General features: G+C 44.2%; 1 protein-coding gene across 1 annotated transcript; it reads left to right on the plus strand.

Moving 5' to 3' along the window:
• Window positions 1–345: 345 nt before the first annotated feature.
• Window positions 346–26,683, plus strand: ERCC4 (ERCC excision repair 4, endonuclease catalytic subunit). Its single transcript, XM_029057585.2, has 11 exons — window positions 346–549; window positions 6,787–6,967; window positions 7,842–8,037; window positions 8,730–8,937; window positions 11,321–11,501; window positions 15,171–15,299; window positions 16,775–16,885; window positions 18,209–18,782; window positions 20,242–20,334; window positions 23,967–24,079; window positions 25,452–26,683. Exons 1-11 carry the CDS (start codon window positions 376–378, stop codon window positions 26,183–26,185), a joined length of 2,694 nt encoding a protein of 897 aa, XP_028913418.1. The 5' UTR covers window positions 346–375; the 3' UTR covers window positions 26,186–26,683.
• The last annotated feature ends 230 nt before the right edge of the window (window positions 26,684–26,913 follow it).

Below are 26,913 nucleotides of genomic sequence, written 5' to 3' on the forward strand. Positions count from 1 at the left end.
CGTTATGATTATTTTTCTTGTTAATGAATAAATACGACGGAATGAATGCCTGGCTGAATGCAGTGCGGTTGTTATTATTGTTATTTACTATTTTTATCCTTGTTAACGGAGAAGGACGATGGGGTGCCTGCCGGGCTGAATACAGTGTTATGGTTATTATGATGGTTCTTATTATTGCGATGCGTATTGTTCTTCTTATCGTCGTTGACGCCGTCGTTAGCGCAGCCGTGGGGCGGGGCGTTGGCGGGCGGGCCGGCAGGGGTCGCTGTGGGCGGGCCGTGGCGCCTCTCTAGCCGGCGGCGTGGGGTCGTTGGTCGGGGTGGCTGCGCGTGCGCGGGCCCGGCCGGAAGTGCGGGCCGCCGCCGGGCCGCCGCCATGGCGCCGCTCTTGGCCTACGAGAGCCAGCAGGTCCTGGAGCTCTTCCACAGCGACGGCCTCCTCGTCGGCGCCCGCGGCCTCGGCGTCGACCGCCTGCTCGGACATTTCCTCCGGCTCCACTGCCACCCCGCCTGCCTCGTCCTCGTCCTCAACACCGGGCCCGCCGAGGAGGTACCGCCCGCCCCCGCCCCCGCCCCCGCCCGGCATGCGGTCGTGACGGCCTACTTACTCACTACTCAGTCATTCGTTCCGTTGTAGTCGTTCATTCAGTCATTCCGTCGTAGCTATTCATTCAGTCATCCCGGTCTCATTATTCATTCAGTCATCCCGGTCTCGTTATTCATTCAGTCATCCCGGTCTCGTTATTCATTCAGTCATCCCGGCCTCCTTATTCATTCAGTCATCCCGGTCTCCTTATTCATTCAGTCATCCCGGCCTCCTTATTCATTCAGTCATCCCGGCCTCCTTATTCATTCAGTCATCCCGGCCTCCTTATTCATTCAGTCATCCCGGCCTCCTTATTCATTCAGTCATCCCGGCCTCATTCATTCAGTCATCCCGGCCTCCTTATTCATTCAGTCATTCGGGCCTCCTTATTCATTCAGTCATTCCGGCCTCCTTATTCATTCAGTCATTCCGGCCTCCTTATTCATTCGGTCATTCGGGCCTCGTTATTCATTCAGTCATTCTGTTGGAGTTATTCATTCAGTCATTCGGGCCTCGTTATTCATTCAGGCCTAGTTATTCATTCAGTCATTCGGGCCTCGTTATTCATTCAGTCATTCCGGCCTCGTTCTTCATTCCGGCCTAGTTATTCAGTCATCCGGGCCTCGTTATTCATTCAGTCATTCCGGCCTCCTTACTCATTCAGTCATTCCGTATTTCTTAAGCGCTTACTTCTGTGTGCCCCGCACTGGTCCAAGCGCTGGTTAATAATGTTGGTATTGGCTAAGCGCTTAATAATAATAATGTTGGTATTTGTAATAATGTTAATAATAATAATGTTGGTATTTGTTAAGCGCTTACTATGTGCCGAGCACTGTTCTAAGCGCTGGGGTAGACAGTGGGGAATCAGGTTGTCCCACGTGGGGCTCACAGTCTTCTTCCCCATTTTACAGATGAGGGAACTGAGGCACCGAGAAGTGAAGTGACTTGCCCAAAGTCACACAGCTGACAAATGGCCGAGCAGGGATTTGAACCCATGACCTCTGACTCCAAAGCCCGTGCTCTTTCCCCTGAGCCACGTTGAAGCGCTTACTCTGTGCAGAGCGCTGTTCTAAGCGCCGGGGGAGATCCAGGGTCATCAGGTGGTCCCACGGGAGGCTCACAGGCTTCATCCCCATTTGACAGAGGAGGTCACTGAGGCACAGAGAAATTAAGGGATCTGACCAAAGTCACCCAGCTGACAGGTGGCGGAGCCGGGATTAGAACCCATGACCCCTGACTCCTAAGCCAGGAGAAGCAGCGTGGCTCAGTGGAAAGAGCATGGGCTTTGGAGTCAGGGCTCATGAGTTCGAATCCCAGCTCTGCCACTTGTCGGCTGTGTGACCGTGGGCAAGTCACTTCACTTCTCTGTGCCTCAGTTCCCTCATCTGTAAAATGGGGATGAAGACTGTGAGCCCCACGTGGGACAACCTGATTCCCCTGTGTCTACCCCAGCACTTAGAACAGTGCTCGGCATATAGTAAGCGCTTAACAAATACCAACATTATTATTATTATTATTATTAAGCCCGGGCTCTTTCCACTGAGCCACGCTGCACCTCTGTGGATAATCATGTTGGTATTGGCTAAGCGCTTACTATGTGCCACACCCTGTTCTAAACGCTGGATAATAATGACGACATTTGTTAAGCGCTTCCTGTGTGCCACACACTGCTCTAAGCACTGGATAATAATATGGGTATTGGTTAAGCGCTTACTATGTGCCCCAGCACTGTTCTAAGCGCTGGACAATAATGATGGCATTTGTAAAGCGCTTACTATGTGCCCAGCACTGTTTGAAGCGCTGGATAATAATGTTGGCATTGGCTAAGAGCTTACTATGTGCCCAGCACTGTTCGAAGCGCTGGATAATAACGACGGCATTTGTTAAGCGCTTATTATGTGCCAAGCACTGCTCTAAGCACTGGATAATAATGTTGGTATCTGTTAAGCGCTTACTATGTGCCACGTACTGTTCTAAGCGCTCGATAATGGTGGCATTTCCCAAGCGCTTACTATGTGCCAAACAGCGCTGGATAATAATGACGGCATTTCTTAAGCGCTTACTATGTGCCCAGCACCATTCTAAGTTCTGGATAATAATGACGGCATTTGTAAAGCGCTTACTATGTGCCCAGCACTGTTCGAAGCGCTGGATAATGTTGGTATTGGCTAAGCGCTTACTATGTGCCCAGCACTGTTCGAAGCGCTGGATAATAATGACGGCATTTAAGCGCTTACTATGTGCCCAGCACTGTTCGAAGCGCTGAATAATAATGACGGCATTTTTTCAGCACTTATGTGCCAAGCACTGTTCTAAGCACTGGATAATAATTTTGGTATCTGTTAAGCGCTTATTATGTGCCACGTACTGTTCTAAGCGCTCGATAATGGTGGCATTTCCCAAGCGCTTACTATGTGCCAAGCACTGTTCTAAGCGCTGGATAATAATGACGGCATTTGTTAAGCGCTTACTATGTGCCCAGCACCGTTCTAAGCGCTGGATCATAATGACAGCATTTGTAAAGCACTTATTATGTGCCAAGCACTGTTCTAAGCACTGGATAATAATGTTGGTATTTGTTAAGCGCTTACTATGTGCCACGTACTGTTCTAAGCGCTCAATAATGGTGGCATTTCCCAAGCGCTTACTATGTGCCAAGCACTAAGCGCTGGATAATAACGACGGCATTTGTTGAGCACTTACTATGTGCCCAGCACTGTTCGAAGCGCTGGATAATAATGACGGCATTTGTTAAGCGCTTATGTGCCCAGCACTGTTCTAAGCACTGGATAATAATGTTGGTATCTGTTAAGGGCTTATTATGTGCCACGTACTGTTGTAAGCGCTCGATAATGGTGGCATTTCCCAAGCGCTTACTATGTGCCAAGCACTGTTCTAAGCGCTGGATAATAATGACGGCATTTGTTCAGCGCTTACTCTGGGCTCACAGTCTCAATCCCCATTTTACAGATGAGGTACCTGAGGCCCAGAGAAGTGAAGTGACTTGCCCACAGTCACCCAGCTGACAAGTGACAGAGCCGGGATTAGAACTCACGACCTCCGACTCTCCAGCCCGGGCCTTTTCCGCTAAGCCGTGCTGCTTCTCTACTCTGTTTCTACTCTGTGCCAGGCACTGTGTTAAGCGCTGGGGTAGACGCGGGCCAATCCGGGTAGACACAGTCCCTGACCCACATGGGGCTCATTCATTCAGTCATATTTATTGAGCGCTTCCTGTGTGCAAAGCACTGTATTAAGCACTTGGGAGAGTATAGTACAACAACAAACTAGACACGTTCCCTGACCACAACAAACTCACAGTCTACTTCCCGTTTCCCAGTTGAGGTAACCGAGGCACAGAGAAATGAAGTGACTTGCCCAAGATCTCACAGCAGGCAAGTGGTGGAAACCCCGGTCCTTCTGATTTCCCAGACTTTTGCTCTTTTCACAAGGATTTACTGCTTCTCAACTGCCAGGGAGCGTGGGGAATTGGGGGATTTGGAGGTGCCGGGGCGTGAGTTCGGGGGATCGCGGACTCGGACGGGATACTTCGGCCGGAGATAGAAGTAGCGGTTCCTGAAGGAGGAGTGCAGGGCGGAGGGAGTTGGGGTTTGAAGAGGGGGAGGAGAACGAAAGACTTTTTTTTAAAAATGGCATTGGTTAAGCACTTAGAATGTGCTGACCCTGTTCTAAGCGCTGGGGTAGGCGCCAGCTATTCAGGTTGGACACAATCCCTGTCCCGCGTAGGACTCGCCGTCCATGTCAGAGGGAGGAGGATTTAATCCTCGTGTTCCAGGAAACTGAGGCATGGAGAAGTTGTGTCTCTCCCGAGGGCACACAGCAGACAAGTGGTGGAGATTCGAACCCAGGGCCTCCGACTCCCAGGCCCCTGCTCTTGACTTGGCCGTGCCGCTTTTGAGAGGGAAACCCGAGACCCTCTAAGAAATGGGGATTTAAGGAATCGGAGCTGGACGAGGGTCACGGCGAGGTGAAGGTAGGCCCCGATTGGGCTCGGGATGGGGCACCCGGCGCTCCAGGGATGAAAAGAGAGAAGATGTGGGGTTGAATGGAGGATTGTAATCTTGTGGGAAGGGAACGTGGCTGAAAACCCTGTTCTGTTGTACTCTCCCAGGCACTTAGTACAGCGCTCGGCACTCAGTAAGTGCAGAGAAGCAGCGTGGCTCACTGGAAAGAGCACGGGCTTTGGAGTGAGAGGTCATGGGTTTGAACCCCGGCTCTGCCACTTGCCAGCTGTGTGACTTTGGGCAAGTCACTTAACTTCTCGGTGCCTCAGTTCCCTCATCTGTAAAATGGGGATTAAGACTGTGAGCCCCACGTGGGACAACCTGATTCCCCTGTGTCTACCCCAGCGCTTAGAACAGTGCTCGGCACATAGTAAGCGCTTAACAAATACCAACATTATTATTATTATTATTACAATAAATATGACTTGATTGAGTGAGGGCGGAGGACTTGAGGCGACAACCGAGGAACTGTGAAAGCCACCGGGACGGAATAAACGAAAGGAGAAAGTAAAGACAGAGTTTGGCTGCCAACTAAGGGGAGGGTTCCCATTTCCTCACCGATTTCCAGTTGAGGGGAAGACAAAACCATTATTTTCATCAATCGATCAGTGGTATTTATTGAGCACTTACTATGTGGACTAAGTATTTGGGAGAGTACAGTTTCCAGCACATATTGGGGCAGCACTCCCAATGGTGCAGTGGTATTTACTGAGCACTTACCATGTGCCGAGCACTGTACTAAGCACTTGGGAGAGCACAGGACAATCCGGCAGGGTTGAAAAGCACTAAGAGCTTCAAAACAGGGATGAAAACATCACAAATCGGAGCTTTCAAAGTCCCTTTGAAGCTTGCCACATGGGTCCCCTTTGCTGCCGTCCCTCCTTCCTTCCCCTTCCGCCCGCCCGCCCCAAAAAACAACCTAGTCCCCATTCACCCCTATATACAAAATGAAAACTTGACACAGATGCAAGAGGGGGAAACAGGGACTTGGATATTGATAGGGGGACTCCGAGATCAACAGGAGAAGAAGGGACCGTAATGATCTGGACAGTAAACAGAGGAAGATGGAAGAATTTCTGCCAGGCAGAGTAACTGATTCAACAGGACAGAGAGATTAGAGGTTTGGGGTGTATCTGGTAAAAGATCAAGCGAAGGATAGGAAGGCTCAGTGGAAAGAGCAAGGGCTTTGGAGTCGGCGGTCATGGGTTCGAATCCCGATTCTGCCACTTGTCAGCTGTGTGACTGGGCAAGTCACTTCACTTCTCTGTGCCTCAGTGACCTCATCTGTAAAATGGGGATTAAGACTGTGAGCCCCTCGTGGGACAACCTGATTCCCCTGTGTCTACCCCAGTGCTTAGAACAGTGCTCTGCACATAGTAAGTGCTTAACAAATACCAGCATTATTATTATATCACGTCCAATATGGAGACCCCCAGACTGCCCAAAGGAAACATAGCTGTGATCACGGTCAGATCAGAGTGGTCTGACTTACGGATCTAACAGATCTTGTGTACCCGTCTGTAATTTACTGATATTACTGTCTGTCTCTCCCTACCATCTCCTTACGGGCAGGGAACGTGTCTACCAACTCTGTTGTGTTGGGCTCTCCCAAGCACTAAGGACTGGGCTTTGCACACAGTAAGCGTTCAGTAAATGCCATCGATGGATCTGTGGCAGGTATATTTAGCCAGAGGCAGTACTTGGATATGGACGGACGGGTAGGAGTTCTTTGGAAGAAGACTGTTTGCATCTTTATGGAATAGTATACGTTGTGGGCTAGCGTACCTTATCTACTTAGAGACCAGGATAGAATGAAGATTTAGTGTAAGTCTGGGGTGAGTCGAACCGATTTCTCCTATAAATATCGCGGCAAACTATAACACTGAAAATATTGGCAACCTTATTCTGGTTTAGGTAAAATAAGGCCTAACTTAACCTTTATGTTCATGTTAAATTACTTCCCTTAACGAAATTATTAAACTTGTCCTGAAATGAGTCTCTTCTAAAATATTGCGGCAGAATATAACACTGAAAATATTGGCAACTTTATTCTGGGTTAGGTAAAATAAGGCCTAACTAAACCTTTATGTTCATGTTAAATTACTTCCCTGAACAACGAAATCTCATTAAACTTGTCCTGAAATGAAATAGTCTTCTAATAGATTTTTCTTTGGTTTAGGAGTTTTTCATAAGTCAACTAAAGTTAGAAGAAGTCGAACACCTTCCTCGGCGTGTGACAAATGAAATTTCAACTAGCAGCCGATACGATGTTTACATGCAAGGTGGTGTCATATTTGCAACAAGTCGAATCCTTGTGGTGGATTTCCTCACCAATAGGATCCCTTCAGACTTAATTACGGGTAAGAAATGATTTGATAACAACTGGCTTTAGATTAAGTTTTGAGCACACGTTCATTTTCAGAAACCAGCTCAACAGCCTTTTCAAGGTTGCGTCGTATTTTGCGAGACACTTTTACCAGTTCTCGTCTGAAAAATCTGTTTTTTGACCTCTGAATTATAAATGGAAGGTTACTGGTTTTCTATAATACATTGAATAATATGTTGAATTCTGTAGGGGAATCACCCCCTGGCCTTTTCTAAAGAGTAAGTGCCTGCTGAATTGTAATCAATTTTTAAGCAAACATTTTGCTTCCGTCTAGAAAAAGAAATCAGTGATCCTATTGTGACCATCTCGGTCCTCATAAATTCATGATTATTTCTCCCAAGCATGAGAAATAATTCTGCTTTGACTTCAGAATCGAGACCATTATTTTAGTGAAATTACCACTAGATGTCAGTAAGATTTTGCTAAAGACTCGTGTTTATCGTTCTGCAGTGGTATAAGGTGATATTCATTATGCGATGCCATTATCATTTTCTTAGCGCCAGTTGTTTAGCTGTTTATCCGGTACAGTTCTATCATTTTAACTGACAGAGGTGGTGACTTGAAATTGAATTTTTAGAAGGTAATTGAATTCGTTTGTCAGATGTTTATTAGAAGTGATTTACCCACTTAAATCAAGTCAGTTCCAAATAGACTGACTCTGGAACTTGTAAATTTCAGCCAGTTGCTCCAAATTGCAGCTAGTAAAGAATTAGCTAGGTAAAAGTTACCGGAATTTTTGGTAGTGCATTACTGATCACAGCGAAGAAAGAATTTTTTAATGGCAACTGAAAATTAAATTCTAACTTGAGTGTAATATGCCGTTTCTTTATATTTTCCTCTTCTCCCAGGCATTTTGGTGTACAAAGCTCACAGAATAGTTGAATCTTGTCAGGAAGCCTTTATCTTGCGTCTCTTTCGCCAAAAGAACAAGCACGGTTTCATTAAAGCTTTCACAGACAACGCGGTTTCTTTTAACACTGGCTTTTGCCATGTGGAAAGAGTAATGAGAAATCTCTTTGTTAGGAAACTGTACCTGTGGCCTAGGTAAGTACTGCGGGGAATTTTTGAAACGGGAAATTGTCGTTTGATTTTCATTTGAGCTCGTTTTGCTTTTCGGAGGAATCATTTGCGAGCGAAAAATGATTCTGACGTCTTCAAAACTGGAATGCCTTTTGAAAGAGGAGGAGCTGAACCGCTAGGGTCATCCTCCTTCTGTTTTCCCCAGGCCCTCAGCGGACTGCTAGTAGGAGCAAACTGGAGTCACTTTACTCCTCTTTGAGCGCCTTCCCCCCTTCTTTTTAAGGGGAGAAGCAAGAGTTGCCTGCAGGTTCCCAACAACCCAGGCTCTTAGTTAATCAATGGTATCGATTATGTTTGGGAAAGTGCAATACGACAGTTAGTCTCTCCCATAGTGCTGTCAGAGTGAGCCGACTAAAGGATCTTCAAAGTCCCGTAATCTCTATTTTCCATGAATTCAAGTTTCAAACCCTTGGAATGAATGCCGACAGGCAGTGTTTTTAATTGTACCCGAGTTATTTATGTACATTTCCCTAGTTGGATCTTAGGTAGAATTGGCAGTGGGTGAACAGTATTTGGAATGTACAGGTGGTCATTTCTTTAGCTTTGTGCCATTATAAAAGTTCATATGGTAGACTGTGAGAAATGAGACAAGCGATCGGTCGTAGCTTTTGTTGTCAAATTTTAACAATTAATGTTTAAAACGTTACTCTCCTTAGGTTTCATGTCGCAGTTAATTCATTTTTAGAAAAACACAAGCCCGAAGTCATAGAAATCCATGTTGCTATGACTCCTGCCATGCTCGCTATCCAGAGTGCTATATTGGACATTATAAATGCATGTCTAAAGGAGCTGAAGTGCTACAATCCATCTCTTGAAGTAGAAGATTTAACTTTAGAAAATGCTATTGGAAAATCATTTGACAAGGTACCTATTTGTTGTTTTAAGTTTTAAGATTGAAAGTAGCCTTGATATTCGAATTAGCCCTAAGAAAAATATAATCATATTCCAGAATTAAATTGGAAGCTTTTAAGTTCTATTCTTCTGATTTTGCTCATTACCAAAGCAAGCCGTGATGACAGAGTCTCCCGTCGGGAACGACGGATGAGCCTTGGTCCTCAGATTTGGGGGCCGAGAATATTTACGGAGAATTGATTTTAGTGGTAGTATCGCTCGGCACCGCTCACTCTTTCTCTTCTCTGCCAGTTGCCTTCCCACGGGGCAGGGATTGCGATGAGCCAGGAGGCAGGCGGGGATGCGAAACATTGCAAAGTGCAACCAGTCGATCATTAGTTTGGCAGAGATTCGTGATTATTCCCCAGCTCTGTGTTTCTCAGTCGGTCCCTGCCCAAAATGAACTCGCAGTCCAGTTTAGCTAAAGGCGTGTTATGCTCTGAGCACCATTTAACAAAGATTAAATATTATTTCACGATGCTGAAGATAAAAGCGTAGAGCACCGTATAGGTATTTCATATTTTTCCAGGGGTTTGGGAATGGATTCCAATCTGTGCCAACTACGTTGATGGGAAATGAGCTCCATGTCCTGTGTTCACCCTGTGCACGGTAAACTTTTAATGGTCCTGCTGCAGTTTAGAGATAGGCTAAGTTATTTTTGAGGTTTTAAAGGGCTGTGTTCTGTCGAATGAGGGGGTTTTCAAAGAAGATGGGCACATTCAATCACTGCCTGACCTCCTCAGCAGTCAGAGCTCTTCCCCTCTGAGGGTTCTGGCAGGTGGAGATCAAAAGGGATTCACCACACAGTAAGACTGACGGGCAAACAGCTGTCAGGAAGTGGCAGTTGGCACCAAAATAAAAGAACAGTAGAATTTGGGCCCTGCGCTTTTTTTTCTTTAATTCTCCCTGAACCCATGAAAAGCCGATGCTTTTAACAAGTCGGCATTCGGTCATCATATGTTTTTTGTTCTAAATTGTGACTTTAGGAGTAGTTTTCCAAAGGGTGCCAAGTGTGAAGTATTCCCTCATCGTGTTCATTTCTTTTAATGAGAGGATGCAGTATCGCGGTGTGTGTTATCGTATGCAGAATGCACCTTGTGAAGGGATCCAGAACAGTCTAGCAATGTGAAATGATAAAAGGTTCTGGGCGTCTGCACGTTTTATTCAGGAGCTTGACCTCCCATTGTCAAAAATAAGAGGTAAGGGCACAAATTTAGGGATGGCAGAAATGAATCGCTTAAGATTTTATATTATGTGCATATTTTCCAAACAACAGCACGGAGCTCTTACCTCGTGCAGAGCATTGTACTGATCACTTGGGTGAGTACAGCAGAGTTGAAAGACATGATCCTGCCCAGAAAGAGTTTGCAATCTAGTGGGTGAGGCAGACAAATTACAAATAGGGGAAGCAGCAGACAAAGAATATGTATATAAGTGCTCTGGGGGTGGTGTGAGTAATTCAGTGCTAGCGGGTGTGAACTCAAGTAGAGAGGTGATGCAGAATAGAGAAGTTAGTCAGGGAAGGCTTCTTGGAGAAGAAAAGATTTTAGAAGGGCACTGAAGGTGAGTAGTGTGGATCTGTCAGATGTGAAGGGGAGGGAATCCCAGGTAGGAAGAGATGAAACAGCCAAAGAGATCAGATTGAGCCAAAGTAAGTAGGTTGGGATCCCTGCAGCAAAGAGTGTGGACTGGGTTGTAGCGGGAGATGAGCAAGGATAAGAAGAAAGGAAAAAGCTGGTTGAGTGTTTTAAAGGTGAGTTGAGGAGTTTCTGCTTAATGCCGAGGTGGGTGGGTGACCGTTGGAGGTTTCTGGGCAGTCAAAAGATGTGATAGAACGATTATTTAGAAAAATGATCCGGGCACCAGGGTGAAGCATGGACTGGAGAGGGGAAAGACTGGAGGCAGGGAAATGAGCGAGGACTCTGATGCGGTAGTTGAGGCAAGAGAAGATGCAGATTGCAGGGGAGAGAGGTCAGAGCTGAAGAGGTACGTTTGAGAATCACTTACGTAGATATGGTAGTTGAAGTCATGGAGCGAATGAATTATCCAAGGGAGTGGGTATAGATAGAGAATAAAAGGGAACCCAGAGCAGAGCCTTGCAGAACTCCCACAGTTAAGAACATCTTTTTAGCCCAAAAAAGTAAATTTGTTCGTTTTTCATCATTTACTAATAAAGAGCATATAGTGCTGATGCTGCATTAGCACATATTTTGTATTTGATAATAAGATTTTCCTAGTACATTAGCTACAAATTGTATAAATTCCCAAGGTGGAGTTTTTGCTTTCTGTACTCTTTTTAAGAACCCACATAGAGTGTATTTTAGGAAGCTCATTGTTTTTTCGCTTATATTTGTAGACGATCCGTCACTATTTAGATCCTCTATGGCATCAGCTTGGGGCAAAGACTAAGTCTTTGGTTCAGGATCTGAAGATTCTACGTACTCTGCTACAATATCTCTCTCAGTATGACTGTGTTACATTTCTCAATCTCCTGGAGTCATTGAGAACAACCGAAAAGACATTTGGCCAGAATTCAGGTGAGAGGTGAAAGTGCTCAAGGTTATTCCGGGATAGGCGTTGGCAGAAGACCTCACTTTGACGTGCTAGAGGGTGGAGCATTTTGTTTTGGGAACTCCTGCTTGGAGTCTCTTAAACTTATCGACACTGAAGTCTCAGTGCGTTTGGAGGAGCTATTTTGAAAGGAGCATGTGAGCCTACTTCCCTTGCAGATTATTTAAAGGGACTCCAGCCATTTAAAAAGAACCATCTGAATCTTGGTCCCTACCTTTCTTCAAAGATTTTTTAAGGGGGTTTTAGGTTTCAGGTTGACTTCTTAAAACTCCTGAAATTTTCTTGCATCAGCTTTTCCCTCAAACCCCCCCCCCACCCCATTAGCATGTCGTGACGGAACGCTGCTGGAAAATGTGACCGATCCATGTTCTAGAAACTGATTTTAAGGTCTAAGCAGACATATTTAGGCCTTTTGAATGTGCAGTTATGGAGAATAGAACTACGGAGCTATATTCCGATATATGATTTCAAATGACATCTTATTACGGAACATGATCAGTCAAGCCATGATATTTATCAAAGACCTACTGAGTGCAAAACCCTCAATTGTAAATTCCAGGAGGGCAAGAATTTTGTCCAATTACTCTGTTGAACTCTCCCAGGCACGCAGTACAGGACTCTGCTCATAGACACGCTCAAATGCCATTGATTCAAAGCTCTGCCCGAAGTGCTTGAGAGGTTGCAACAGAGGCAAAGATTATGATCCTTGCCCTTGGAGTTTATAACCTAGTAGGAGAGACAAAGATGATTTGTAAATAGTAGGAGCAAGAGGGAGAACAAGGTTATAGTAAGAAGTAATAGAAATACATTGGGATGAAGTACTTGAATAGATAATAGAATACATCAATGATATGTATATATGTAAAGAGCTAAGGATGGGAATAAAATATGTATTGAGAGTGGGTTGGTGGGGGCCCAGGGTATGGTGAACTAATCAGGGAAGAGTTCCTGGAGAGGATGATATTTTAGTAGAGCCTTGAAGATCAGGAGAGCTGTGACCTGACGGGAGGGTGTTCCAGGCCAGGGGAGCAGCCTGACAAAGAGGCTAGAGGGAGGAGCGTCGAGTGAGATATAGTTAGGAGAGCTTGGAAAGAGTGGAAAGTGCAATCGTAGAAGAAGTGAAGGTGAGGAGAGTTTGGTAGAAAGCCTTGAAATCAATTTTAAGGAGTTTGGCACGACGCAGCATGGAAAGCAGGGAAGCAGCATGGCCTACTAGAAAGAGGACAGGCCTGGGAGTCGGAGGGCTGGTATTCCCATCCTGCCTCTACCACGTACCTGCTGTGCCTCAGTTCCCTAAGCTGCAAGATGGAGATTCAATGCCTGTTCTTCCCATTTGGACTGTAAGCCCCATGTGGATTATCTTGTATCTACCTCAATGCTTAGTACAATGCTTGGCACATAATAAGCACTTAACAACCTCAACTATTATTATGCAGAAGGTTGTCACTAGAGGTCTTTGAGGAGTGGAAAGCTGTATGATCGACATGCTTGGAGAAGAAGGTGGGGAAAGGCTGCAGGCAAGGAGAGATCAGTGAGCAAGTTGATGTATTAGCCTGGCCACGATATCGCAAAAGCTTGAGCCAAGGTAGTAGCTGTTGGGGTGAGCGAGGATCAGACCGCAGAATTGTTGAGCAAGAACTGAGAGATTTAGCAGTTGATTGAATGGGAGAGCTAAATAACAGTAAAGAATCCTGACACCAAGATGGTTGGTTTCTGAGACAGAGCCAGAGTTGAGAAAGTTAGAAGTAGGAGGGGGTTTAGGAGGGAAATTCAGTGTAGACACATTGAGTTTGAGGTGCCAGCGAGACATCAGGGAAGATGTCTTGAAGGCAAGAGGAAATGTGAGATTGCAGATTAGGTGAGAGCTAGGGAGGTAAGATTTGATGATGGTAATGTTATTTGTTAAGTGCTTACTATGTAGCAAGCACTGTACTAAACTCTGGGTGGGGTAGATAGAAGATAATTAAGTGGAACTCAGCCCCTGATCCAGATGGGGCTCACATTCTAAGAACCCCCGGTCCTTCCCCCACCCCACCTAAGTTTGTTCAACAGCGATATCAGCACCATCCAATACTTGGCTGGTCTGGGTGGATGGTTTCCACTTCTCATTCCCCATGAGGGGCAGGCACACCTGGGAATCTCATCCATTTAGGGATGGTCAGGGGAAAAGTGGACGCCGGCCCTGAAAGCCCTCAATAATAATAATAATTATGGTATTTGTTAGGCGCTTACTATGTGCCAGGCACTGTACTTAGTGCTGGGGTGGATACAGGCAAATCAGATTGAACGCAGTTCCTGTCCCACTTGGGGCTCACAGTTTTATTCCCCATTTTGCAGATGAGGGAACTGAGGCACAGAGAAGGTGTGTCTTGCCCAAAGCCACATAGCAGACAAGTGGCGGAGCCGGGATTAGAACGCAAGTCCTCTGACTCCTAAGCCCCTGCTCTTGCCACTAAGACATACTGCTAGGGTGGGGTGTCTGGGAGAAGAAGACCATGCCATAAGAGCACGTTGGCATCATCGCTGAGAAGGTCTCATGGGTACTCAGCTGAATTTATTTTTATGGTATTGGTTCAATTCTACCTATGTGTCAAGCACTGTTCTAAGCTCTGGGGTAGATGCAAGTTAATCGGATCGGAGACAGACTCTCGCCTAAATGGGATTCAACTGTTGAAGCAGCGTGGCTCAGTGGAAAGAGCCCGGGCTTGGGAGTCAGAGGTCATGGGTTCGAATCCCGACTCTGCCACTTGTCAGCTGTGTGACTTTGGGCAAGTCAGTTAACTACTCTGTGCCTCAGTGACCTCATCTGGCAAATGGGGATGAAGACTGTGAGCCCCACGTGGGACAGCCTGATCACCTTGTATCCCCCAGCGGTTAGAACAGTGCTTTGCACATGGTAAGTGCTTAACAAATACCAGAATTTATTTATTTTAGGAGGAAGAGCAGGTATTGAATCCCCCATTTGGCAATTAAGGAAACTAAGGAACAGAGAAATTAAGTGATTTGCCTGAGGTCACCCAGCTAGGCAAGTGGTGGAACTGGGGTTAGACAACTCAAGTCCTGGAGCCCAGGGCTGTGCTTTATCCACCAGGCCATGCTGCTTCCGTAAGAAATCAGTCAGTCGTATTTATTTAATGCTTGCTGTGTGCAGAGCACTGTACTGAATGCTTAGGAGAGTACAGTATAACAGAGTTGGTAGGCATCTTCCCTGCGTGCAAGGAGCTTACAGTCTAGAGGGAAAGACAGGCCTTGAAATCAATTAGAGATATGCCACCTAGGTGGGGCATTTGACAGCTCCTCCAGCTCCTCTCAACCCACTTGCTCTCTGTCATCTCTGGGGAATCATTCGGGATTCGGAAATTCCCAGATTTGAGGATCATCCACAGAGGTGGTAGCTGAAGCTTTGTGGGTGGATGAAAGACTGAATGTGAAGAAAGTAGATAAGTCTCAAAAATGATAAGGATAAAGTGATTTTGATGGTTAACACTTCCATTTTGCTCCCGCTTTTTATGTTATCAAATCTTAACATGAGAACCGTACATTTTTCTTAAGGAGACTATGAAAAGATTACTGCGAAAAATTACTTGAAAGTCTTGTAAATATCTAATGTTTGGTTTCCTCCCCTCTCCTTTTAGGGTGGTTGTTTCTCGACTCCAGTACTTCCATGTTTGTGAATGCGCGAGCAAGAGTTTATCGGAATCCAGATGTCAAAACAAATAAGAAACACAAAACTTCAGAAAATATGGAGAAAAAGGAGGACCAAGGTATCTTGTGTAATTCTGGTGCAACTAATGTAGAAAACATACAGCTATAATGCAATTAATGCAGGCGTGGATTTGGTGTCATAGAATTCCTAATAGTAAAAGTAAAATGTGAATCATGTGTTTTTCCAAAAATGTGGTGGATAATATTTTTCATTTTAAAAAAAAATTTTAATTCTTTTCTTCGGGAGCAGCTTATTTACCTTTGAAACTTTAAACAATGTCCCCCAAAGCCTGTTTAACACCCGAAAACCTCACATTGCCAAGGAGTGAGCGTTGTACTGGAATTCCACAATCCCTACTATTTACCATCTAAATTTTGATTGATCCCTGGTATAGGACTGAAATCTACCCCAAACGCAGCATTCGAAGAATATTGCGAAAAATTATTCGTTCTTTGTGCTTTCAGTGCATTCAGAAGGGCACTATTGTATAATAATACAAGGAACTGTTTGATGTTCTTCTTGGCAATTATGTGATTATGAGGGAAAAATAGTGGTTTATTTGCTTTGAAAGGATTCAGGTTTAATAAACCTGTAATTGGTTAAAAAAAAAAAAGGATTCTGTTTCCAAAGGAGCTTTCATTTAAGCACCATTTGATTTTAGTAATCATTTAAATTCCGATATAGCGTTTCAGAAAAACTGTTATCAGAAAATTGTAGCTACCTATTTTGTATGCTATTTGGAGTCAGGTATGCACCAGAGAAAAATATTGCAAGATTCTTAAGCATGACTAGCACTCTGCAGGCTCGCCCACTGCTCTTGCTCAAGTCTAAGGTCTTGTGATATATCGTCTAGAATTTCAGTGAGAAAAATTACACATTTGAGTGAGACAAACCCTGAAAGATACCAGACAGTCTCATGAGTAAAAATCAAGAAGTGTGGTGCACTTTTTTTTCGAGTGCTGGAATATGTAAAGAGAAAAAAATATTTTAGATGAGATTTTTAAAAGATAGTGGAAGCATATACGTGTTATAACCATAGGATTTAAAAAGTAGGTTCATTTAGAAAAACCTATGTTGATATTTGCTTAGAATATCCATTTTCTAGTACTAAAATATATTGTATAAATTCCATCTCAGAAACTCTAGAGTTTTGCAGAAGTTTGGTTGAGTAGGCACAGTGTTTGTGCTATGAACTATTTAAAATCCTTTTGGAAAAGTTCGTGGCTCATTGGAAAGAGCCTGGGCATGGGAGTCAGAGGTCATGGATTCGACTCCCGGCTCTGCCACTTGTCAGCTGTGTGACTGTGGGCAAGTCACTTAACTTCTCTGTGCCTCAGTGACCTCACCTGTAAATTGGGGATTAACTGTGAGCCTCAAGTGGGACAACCTGATTACCTTGTATCACTCCAGCACTTAGAACAGTGCTCTGCACATAGTAAGCGCTTAACAAACAAATACCAACATTATTAAAAGTTCTTGGAGAATGAATGCTGTTTTTTGGAATTCACCTTTTATTCTTTTACTCTGTTACAGAAATGAAAAGAGAGCTGGTCCTAGAAAGCAACCCTAAATGGGAAGCCCTAACTGAAGTACTGAAAGAAATTGAAATAGAGAACAAGAACAGTGAGGCTCTCGGCGGCCCAGGTCAGATTGTGCCAGATTATGTGTGCTTGAAAAACAGCTAAATGAGACTCAAATGTGATTTTTAAAATAGAATAATGCCCGGCAGAGCCTTGGAGTGTATGTTAATGTAACATGATAGCCAAATAGTGGTCAACTTTCCAACATCACTCTCTTTTTCCCGGATGGCACTTGAAAATTCTACCCTAAATTTCTCTTGACTTTGTCAAGAGAAAGCCTTCTTGGTCAAGGCTGCAGGACAGTAGAACTCCATGTGAGTAACCATAAAAGTTTTCCAAAAGTTATAAAAGCTACCAACATTTTGAACAGGCATTTGATCTTTGTTTTTCTAATTATCTGACTCCGCCTAGAATTAATCTCAAGGTGCCATATGGAAAAAGATGAGGGCAATTATGGTCTTTCTCTTTCACCTGTTAATTTACCGAGCTCCTTTCCCAAGAAAATCTGCATAGATGTGTGAAAAGATTGGATACCTTAGTACAGTGCCCTGAACTAAGTAAGCACTCAGTAAATAAGACGAATTGAGGTATTTGTTAAATGCATACTAAGGCACTGAGGACACTGTACTAAGTGCTGAACCAACGTGGCTCAGTGGAAAGTGCACGGGCTGGGGAGTCAGAGGTCATGGGTTCAAATCCCGGCTCTGCCGCTTGTCAGCTGTGTGACTTTGGGCAAGTCAATTAACTTCTGTGCCTCAGTTACCCCATCTGTAAAATGGGGACTAAGACTGTGAGCCCCACGTGGGACAACGCGATCACCTTGTATCCTCCCCAGCTCTTAGAACAGTGCGTGGCACATAGTAAGCGCTTAACAATTGCCATCATTATTATTACAAGTGAATTGGATTGGACACAGTCCCTTTCCACAAGGGGCTCCCGTTCTTATTCCCCATTTTGCAGGTGGGTAACTGAGGTACAGAGAAATGAAGTGACATGCCCGAGGTCACACAGCCGAGCCAGTGTTAGAACCCAGGTCCTTCTGACTCCCAGGCCTGTGCTCTATCCACAAGACCATGCTGCCGTGGCTTTGATTGATCGATCGCTGTAGGCTTAAAGGTTCTTTCTTATATAATTTAACATTTTTTTAAAAAGACTTTTTTAAGAACCTCCTTTACGTGACTCAAATTTTTTCAGAAGATCTCTCACAACTCTTCCCAACAGTAACTCTATTACTAAAACCAGAAGGATGAAAGCATTTGGCAAGTCCCTAAGCTAATTAAAATGCAATTTGCAAATGATCTGTGCCCACGAGGCATGATAAGAGTTTTCTTGTGTTGGAAAGTGAGATGTAACTGGTAATGAGCGTGATATTGTTTCTTTGCTGCAGGGCAAATACTTATTTGTGCAAGTGACGACCGAACATGTGCACAGCTTAGAGAATATATTGCGGTTGGAGCGGAAGCCTTTTTAATGAGGCTCTTTAAGAAAACCTTTGGGAAAGATGACAAAGCTGGAGAGGTGTGGTTGAAGCTCAGAAAAGAGGTCGATCCCAAGGCAAATGCCAAAACTGGTAAAGGATCTAAAGCCCCAAAAGCCAAAGCGAAACTATCCGCCAAACAAACGAAAACACAAGATTTGACCTTAACTCAAATGCTAGAAAAACCTGAGGAGGAAGAGGTTGGTGAAGTGGAGGACCGTAAAGAAACAAGCAGTCAAGAAAGCTGCCTCGAGGAAACAAAACCTGAAGATTTTGATTTGAACCTGTCCTCTAATGCCGCGTATGGCATCCTCAAAGAACCTCTAACCGTCATTCATCCACTTCTGGGGTGTAGTGACCCTTATGCTCTCACAAGGGTGCTGCATGAGGTGGAGCCGAGATATGTCGTGTTGTATGACGCGGAACTAACGTTTGTTCGTCAGCTTGAAATTTACAAGGCAAGTAGGCCTGGGAAACCTCTGAGGCAAGTTGATTCAATCCTTAATAATTCAAAATAGGATTTTAAAAATTACATCAATGTAATTATTCTTTGGAAAATGACTTAGAGAAATCTGTATTGGTTGCCTTTCCTTTTAAAAAAAAATGCTCTGGAGCTATTATTAGGTCCAGAGAGTGTCCTCCTCCAGGTTTCTGTAGAGTTCTGAAAAAGAATCCATTAGGCCAACTTAAATTCTAAATGAAAATATTGCAAGTTCATATAGTTAGCAGAATTTATAGTGAACCCTCCTTGTACGGAGAGCTCTGGTCTAGCTGTAATCAGAAGGAAGTAAAAACATCCCCTTCTGAACCAGCACAACCTAAAGAAAGCAGCGTGGCGTAGTGGAAAGATCACGGGCTTGGGAATCAGAAGACATGGGTTCTATTCCCATCTCTTCCTCTTGTCCGCTGTGTGACCTTGGGCAAGTCACTTAACTTCTCTGTGCCTCAGTTCCCTCATCTGGAAAATGGGAATTAAGACTGTGAGCCCCACGGGGGACAACCTGATTACTAAACAACAGTGCTTGGCACAAAGTAATAATCCTCACCTAGTCTTTGTTATTATTTATTTTTTCTGTAAAGATTCGGGAAAGGGTTTCTGCCCTCCGAAGAAACTCTTCAGCTCCCAGAGCAGTGAGTGTCTCTGAATAAGGGTTTGAAGGAAACATTCATGGAATCACCTAGGGAAAGTTTTAAAAACCAACAAAAAACCCAGAAGAAGGTGAGGATTGGCCAGGAAACACAAAAGCCTGTTGAGAGTAGAAAAGGTAGGGAAAATGGCTAAGTAAATGCCCTAGCAAGTGCAACCACCAAGTAGAAAAGAAGCAGGCCTATTTCCAAGAGAAAATAGTACAGAAAACAATTGATATTTGATAAAATCCATGTGTTCTTGTGTTTATATAAAGTGTGTGATAGCTCTGCTCTGTTTAAAGCATTGTTACTGTAAACGATCTGAGAATTCACTTGTAAAGATAAAGATCATTTAGATTACAGTTGGCATTTATTTCCCATAAATATATGATATTTTATAGAGTTTCTTCTATAACTAAACAATGTTTTTAAAACATTCCTTTGGCAGAGACGCAAAAGAAAATGAACTGAGAACATAATTTCTTTAAAGTTATTTTGTTGGGTCTTGCTCATTTTTTTAAAAGGACTCTTTTGTCTTATAAATTACTTCTATAAAGGGAACGATTCCATCTTCTCCACTTGTATTCTAATGTTTATCGCAATTTTATTCCTCTTTTTGCCAAATGAGGAAAAGCATTTACCAGGTAGAGTTGAAGCAGCTAAATTTTAATAGGTTTGATTACTGTAGCTTCTTTCTTCGTAGTCAAATATTTATCATTTGAGCCCTTTGAGTTACTAATATCAAATGCTGTTCCTTTTCTTCGAGGATTGAGATTTACATTTTTGCAGCTTAAAAGTCTTCTCTTGACTTCCAGGGTTTATTTTCTTATCTACGGAGGTTCCGCTGAAGAACAATGCTACCTCACTGCTTTGAGAAAAGAAAAGGAAGCTTTTGAGAAACTCATTCGGTAATATCCGGAAGGCCAGTCGGAGATATTCTGGTTGCTTGATTTATGTAGTAATTTTGCTCTACAAGTGTTTAGGAACAAAAGGATTAATGTTGACACCCTTACTTGGAAAAGAGAAGCAGCTAGAATAGGATGGGAAATAGACTATGGAGGAGAGGGACTGATGGCAAAACAAAATAGGGGAACTAAGCCAGGGTGGGAAACCCTAAGAGAATGTGCGGCAGGATAGAGATATGATAAAAAGAAATAGAGAGCTAGCACATGTGTACTGAGGGATAGTTAAATCCCCTCCCAGCTCCACAGCACTTACGTACATATCTGCAACTTTACTTGCACTGATGTCTGTCTCCCCACCTCTGGACTCTGAGCTCCTTGTGGGCAGGGAATGTCACGGTTTATTGTTGTATTGTGCTTTCCCAAGCTCTTAGTACAGTGCTCTGCACACAGGAAGCGCTCAGTAAATGCGACTGAATGAACGAATGAGTAGTTGTGAGAGCTAGCGGAAAAGCAGAAGAGAAAGGGGGACAAAAGTCACCCTTAGCTCCACTCTCAGTGACCTTGACTGGACACAGATCGTGACCCAACATACGAAACATAAAAGGGGTGGCTGGAGGAGGGAAGGAAAAAGAGGAGCTGAGATGATGATTAAGGAGCCACCGAATATCAGACGGGGCCAAGGACACATCGGGGGAGAGAGAGGTCTGAAACGCTGGTCTTCTTTAACACATGCCCCTTGGGACTGCAGTGAAGAAACACATCTTAGATACTGAGGGTTGTCTGCCAGTGGATCTGTTGGGCAATAAATCACTGCTCACCTGAAACCCGGACTCTTCTCGCCGTGACAGGGGAGGGGTCCTTAAGGATACGGGTTAACCAAGCGCTTTAACATTATCGGGTCTAGTTTGCCCTTGTTTTCTAAATAGCACTGTCAACCTTTTGAAAATTAATTTGGTAGATTCCGGAAGTCCCGGGATACATGCGCTTCGAAAAGCTAAGCGTGTTGTAACAAGAGAAGGAAATTTGGTGAAAGCGTTAAAAATTGTAAGTGGTGCCATGAATTGTTTGTATCCTGGAAAAAGACAATAGTTCTGCCTCGATGTGTCCAAATTGGACGAACACAAAGCGGATGAGGGTGGAGAATTATTTTCACTGTCTGAGAGTAGCAGGACAAAGTCCAGAGTCTTCTAAGGGGGACACAAATATTTTTGGCAGAACTGAGTATTTGCAAGGGACTGCTTCCTGAGGAGGTAATATTAGTACCTCATACTTTTGAAACTCATTCTGAGTTTAGATGCTTTTCAGTTTCTTCATTTCAGGCAATAAGGTGTCTGTGGGAATGGAGAAGACATTATATCCCCATTCCCCAATGGGGAAACTGAGGCACCAAGAATCAGTCCTATTTATCGAGTGTTTACTGTGGGCAGAGAACTGCACTAAGCACTTTAGGGTACAGTATTACAGTAGGAAGACACATTCCCTGCCCACAATGAGCTGACAGTCTAGAAGGGGGATATAGACATTAATGTAAGGTAATAGATTAGGATACGGATGTGTACATGAGTGCTTTGAGGCTGAGGGACGGGTGACTAGAGGGAGCAGATCCTAGGGCCATAGTGATGCAGAAGGGAGTGAGAGTAAAGAAAATGAGGGCTTATCCAAGGAAGGCCTCATGGAGAGGTGTTTTTGAAAAGGTTTGAAAATGGGGAGAGTGATCATCTTTCAGATATGAAGAGGGAGGAAGTTCCAGGCCAGAGACAGGACATGGATGAGGGCTTGGCAGTGAGATACATATGTACACGTCCTAAATTGTTATAAATTTTATATATTAATGTTTCTCTCCCCCCTTAGTCTGTAAGTTTGCTATGGTCAGGGAGTGTGTCTGCCAACTCTGTTGTATTGAACCCGCCCAGGGGCTTAGTACAGGCTCTGCACATAGTAAACGCTCAATAAATACCATTGATTGAGGTGGACGAGATCGAGGTACAGTGAGTAAGTTGGCATTAGAGGAGGAAAGTGTGCGGGCTGCGGTGCACTAGGAAATTGGGGCGGTAAGTTGGGACAGGCCAAGGTGCTTTAAAACCTACGATAAGGAGCTTCCGTTTGTGGAGATGGGTGGGCATCCACTGAGATTCTTGAGAAGTGGGGAAACATGGGCTAGAATGCTTTGTAGGTAAATAATCCGGGTTTGGGTAGAAAGATGTGTTCTGTTTTAGACAAGTTTGAAGTGGCGGCAGGACATCCAGATACAGATGTCCTGGAGGTAGGAAGAAATACAAGATTGCAGAGAAAGAGACCAGGGCTGGAGATAGAGATTTGGGAATCATCCGCATAGTCATTCATTCGCTTGTATTTATTGAGGAGGTAGTTGAAGCCGTGGGAGCTAATGATTTCTCCAAGGGAGTGGGTGTAGGTGGAAGATAGAAGGGGACCCAGAACTGAGCCTTGAGGGGCTCCCACAGCTAGGGGATGGGTGACAGAGGAGCAACTCGCCAAAGAGGGAGAATGAGCAGCCGAATAAATAGGGGAGCAAGGAGAGGATATGGTCTCCGAAGCGGAGGTCGGATAATGTTTTCAGGAGAAGGGGATCGTCAACATTGTCAAAGACGGCCGAGAGGTCGAGGAGGATTAGGGTGGAGTAGAGGCCGTTGGATTTGGTGAGAGTGAGATCATTGGTGACCTTTGAGAGAGGACAGCTGTGATGGTGTGAAGGGGGTGGAGGCCAGGATGGAGGGGGTCAGTGAGAAAATTAATCTTGATTCTATTTATTGCTATTGTTTTTGTCTGTCCGTCTCACCTGATTAGACTGTAAGCCCGTCAATGGGCAGGGATTGTCTCTATCTGTTGCCGATTTGTACATTCCAAGCCCTTAGTACAGTGCTCTGCGCATAGTAAGCGCTCAGTAAATACTATTGAAATACTCTTGAATGAATTAAAGGAAAGGAATTTGAGGCAGTGAGTGTAGACAACTCGCTCAAGGAGCTTGAAGAGGAATGATAGGGAGATGGGACGATGACCGGAGGGAGCCTCGGGATCAAGGGAGGGGTTTTTAAGGAGAGAGGAGAAGGAGACATGAGCATGTTTGAAAACTGTGGGGAATTCGTTGGAGAGAGAATAGTTGAAGATGGAACTCAGAAAAGGAAGAAAGAAAGGGGTAGGCATTTGGATAACGCGCGGAGGAATGGGGTCAGAGTCGCAGAGGCAGCGGGTGAATTTTGAAAGGAGATGATAGATCTCCTCTTGAGATACTACCGGGAAAGTTGGAAGAGTTGACGAAGAGACAGGAGGAGAGAAGGGCGGGAGAGGATCAGTGTCTCGATTCCAGGCTGCTCAGATGCAGACCCTGGGATTAAGGAAGCTTATTTCAGTGCTGATTGCCCTTCAGTAGTCTCCTCTTTAGTTATTTCACTGTTGTAAGATATATGAAAACTGACCATAAAGTAATTTGGAGTGGTTAGGTTTGTACCTTTTTGATTTGATGTATTACATAGGTTGGTTGCTTTTTGCCTGCACGTGAAGATGTATGGCAAGCTAAAAATTGGAATTTACCAAATTAAAATATTGCAAAATACAGACATGCAGTGATTAAAATAGCACTAAAACTTGGTAATTTTTTTGTTTTGTTTTGTTTTCAGAGAGAAGGCCAGTATGGTTATACCTGAGGAAAGGGAAGGCAGAGATGATACCAACTTGGATCTAATAAGAGATGCTGCTCCTGCCCATGCTTGCACTGACACTCGAAAAGCAGGTAGGCCATTTCTGGAGCAGTGCCTAAGACTTTTTCAGACAACTGGGTAATTTAAAAAATACTTTAAAGAAGCATTCACCAGGAGTTTTTCCTTCTCTTCCACTAGTAGCTTCTATCAGATATAAGTGAGGAAAATCCATGGATGAGAGGAATTCTTTTCCTCTTCTTGCTAGAATTTTGGCATCTAAGGACTTGGGCCAGGTCATCTCTAATAATAATAATAATAATGGCATTTGTTAAGCGCTTATTATGTACCAGGCCCTGTACTAAGCACTGGGGTGGATATAAGCAAACTGGGTTGAACACAGTCTCTATCCTGCATAGAGCTCAGAGTCTTAATCCTCATTTTATAGATGAGGCAACTGAGGCATAGAGAAGTGAAGTGATTTGTCCAAGGTCACACAGCAGGCAGATAATAATGTTGGTATTTGTTAAGCGCTTACTATGTGCAGAGCACTGTTCTAAGCGCTGGGGTAGATACAGGGTAATCAGGTTGTCCACGTGAGGCTCACAGTTAATCCCCATTTTACAGATGAGGTAACTGAGGCACAGAGAAGTTAAGTGACTTGCGGCGGAGCTGGCCTTAGAACCCGTGACCTTCTGACTCCCAGGCCCATGCTCTTTCCACTCCACTTTAAGCTAGGTAATGATAGTTGCTCCATTGAGTTACTTAGCCCAGCTTTCTTTCTGAAGCCTTTTATATGGGATAATAATAATAATAACTGTAGTATTTGTTAAGTGCTTACTATGTGCCAGGCACCTTACTGAGCACTGGGGTAGATAAAAGATAATGACGTTGGACATGGTCCATGTCCCCATGTCCCACATAAGGCTCACAGACTTAATCCCCATTTTCCAGGTGAGAGAATTGAGGCCCAGAGAAGGAAGTGATGAGCCCAAAGTCACACAGCAGACAGGGGATAGAGCTGGGATTAGAACCCAGGTCCTTCTGACTCCCAGGCTCGTGCTCTGTCCACCAAGCCACACTTTCTCCGCTTATTCAAAGCATACTAGAGCCAAATATGCCTTTGGTTGTTGTGAACGAATTTATCTTTCGAATAGATGGAGCGCAAACAGGTTTTGACGGGTGTCCGATTCAACCTTCTAGACTGTGAGCCCGTTGTTGGGTAGGAGTTGTCTCTATCTGTTGCCGAATTGTACTTTCCAAGCGCTTAGTACAGTGCTCTACACACAGTAAGCCCTCAGTAAATACAATCAAATGAATGTATGAACTTCAGGCAGAGCCTGTGAGCCCGCTATCCATTCAGAACGTAAATTCGTACACACCTTGGAATTGGAAGTATTCATTTCAATCTGAAACATCATGAATTGGATGGACATTACTGGAAATGCTTGTCGATGACTTTTTTAGGTGGCCAAGAGCAGATCAAAGAGCACCAAAGCATAATCGTGGATATGCGTGAATTTCGTAGCGAACTTCCATCCCTGATTCACCGCCGTGGCATTGACATTGAGCCAGTTACTTTAGAAGTCGGAGATTACATCCTGACTCCAGATATCTGCGTGGAACGGAAAAGTATCAGCGATCTGATCGGGTCCTTAAATAACGGCCGCCTTTACACTCAGTGCATCTCTATGTCTCGCTATTATAAGCGGCCGGTCCTTCTGATTGAGTTCGACCCAAGTAAACCTTTCTCCCTCACTTCCCGGGGCTCTCTGCATCAAGAGATCTCGAGTAACGATATTAGTTCCAAACTCACCCTTCTCACTCTTCATTTCCCAAGACTGCGTTTGCTCTGGTGCCCGTCCCCTCACGCGACTGCGGAGTTATTTGAAGAACTGAAAGAGAACAAGCCTCAGCCTGACGCCACCGCCGCGATGGCCATCACGGCAGATTCCGAAACCCTGCCCGAGTCCGATAAGTACAATCCCGGACCCCAAGACTTCTTACTAAAAATGCCAGGGGTGAACGCTAAAAACTGTCGCTCCCTGATGAACCAGGTGAAAAGCATCGCAGAACTGGCAACCCTGTCACAGGACAGGCTCGCGGACATCCTCGGGAACGCTGCTAACGCCAAGCAGCTTTATGACTTCATTCACGTGTCCTACGAAAAAGTTATGTCTCAGGGAAAAGGCAAAAAGTGAAACTGAGTGAAAGCTATGTATTTTTATATCATTAATATATATATATATGATATTACATGGGTAATATATTACATGATATTACATGGGCTTTACATGAGTCTTGGTTTTCCAGCCCGGGGACTGTCACGCTAGTGATTCTGGCCCCTTATTTTTTGTCCGTCGTTTTTAATGATTATCTGCCTTCACTGTTGGAACTGAAGTCGATTTTCTCTTTGAACTTTGTATCGGTGCATCAATTGAAAAATTTCTATCTACCCCCCAAGCTATCTATATCAAGTTTCACGGGTTCAATTTTAAATGAAGTGTGCCAAAAGAATCCAGTTAAAGACCCTTCTTAATTGTTTCTGGATGAAAAGCATTTTTAAACAAATGGAAACTTGGCTCTTGTTCCTCGCTTTTTCTTAAACGCACAATAAAATGTATTCACTTTCTGGATCAACAGAACACATGTGCCATGAATTTTAACTTGGAGCATATAAAAATCATTGTTTTTATTAACACAGAATGAATGGTCTCTATACAGAATTATCAGTGCCGGGGAAGGAGCTCTTAGAAGCCTGAATCATTTTGCCAAGTGTTGGTTTAAAGCAGTCACACAAGGGCTCGCTCATCTGTAGCTTCGTGACGGGCAGTTGGGTATAAGAAGGCCACTTCATTTATCGTGTATCCTTTATCCCGTTATTGTCGTGCCTTAAGGGTGCCTTAGCCTCAAGGCACACTGTTTTATC

Source organism: Ornithorhynchus anatinus, chromosome 2 (assembly GCF_004115215.2).
Source record: "Ornithorhynchus anatinus isolate Pmale09 chromosome 2, mOrnAna1.pri.v4, whole genome shotgun sequence".
NCBI lineage: Eukaryota > Metazoa > Chordata > Mammalia > Monotremata > Ornithorhynchidae > Ornithorhynchus > Ornithorhynchus anatinus.

Excerpts from the sequence above, each read along its gene's own strand:
- ERCC4 (XM_029057585.2), top strand. The coding sequence starts at position 376 with ATGGCGCCGCTCTTGGCCTACGAGAGCCAGCAGGTCCTGGAGCTCTTC. Across the intron at positions 6,968-7,841 it reads CCCTTCAGACTTAATTACGG|GCATTTTGGTGTACAAAGCT; the intron begins GTAAGAAATGAT and ends CTCTTCTCCCAG. Across the intron at positions 15,300-16,774 it reads GGAGAAAAAGGAGGACCAAG|AAATGAAAAGAGAGCTGGTC; the intron begins GTATCTTGTGTA and ends ACTCTGTTACAG.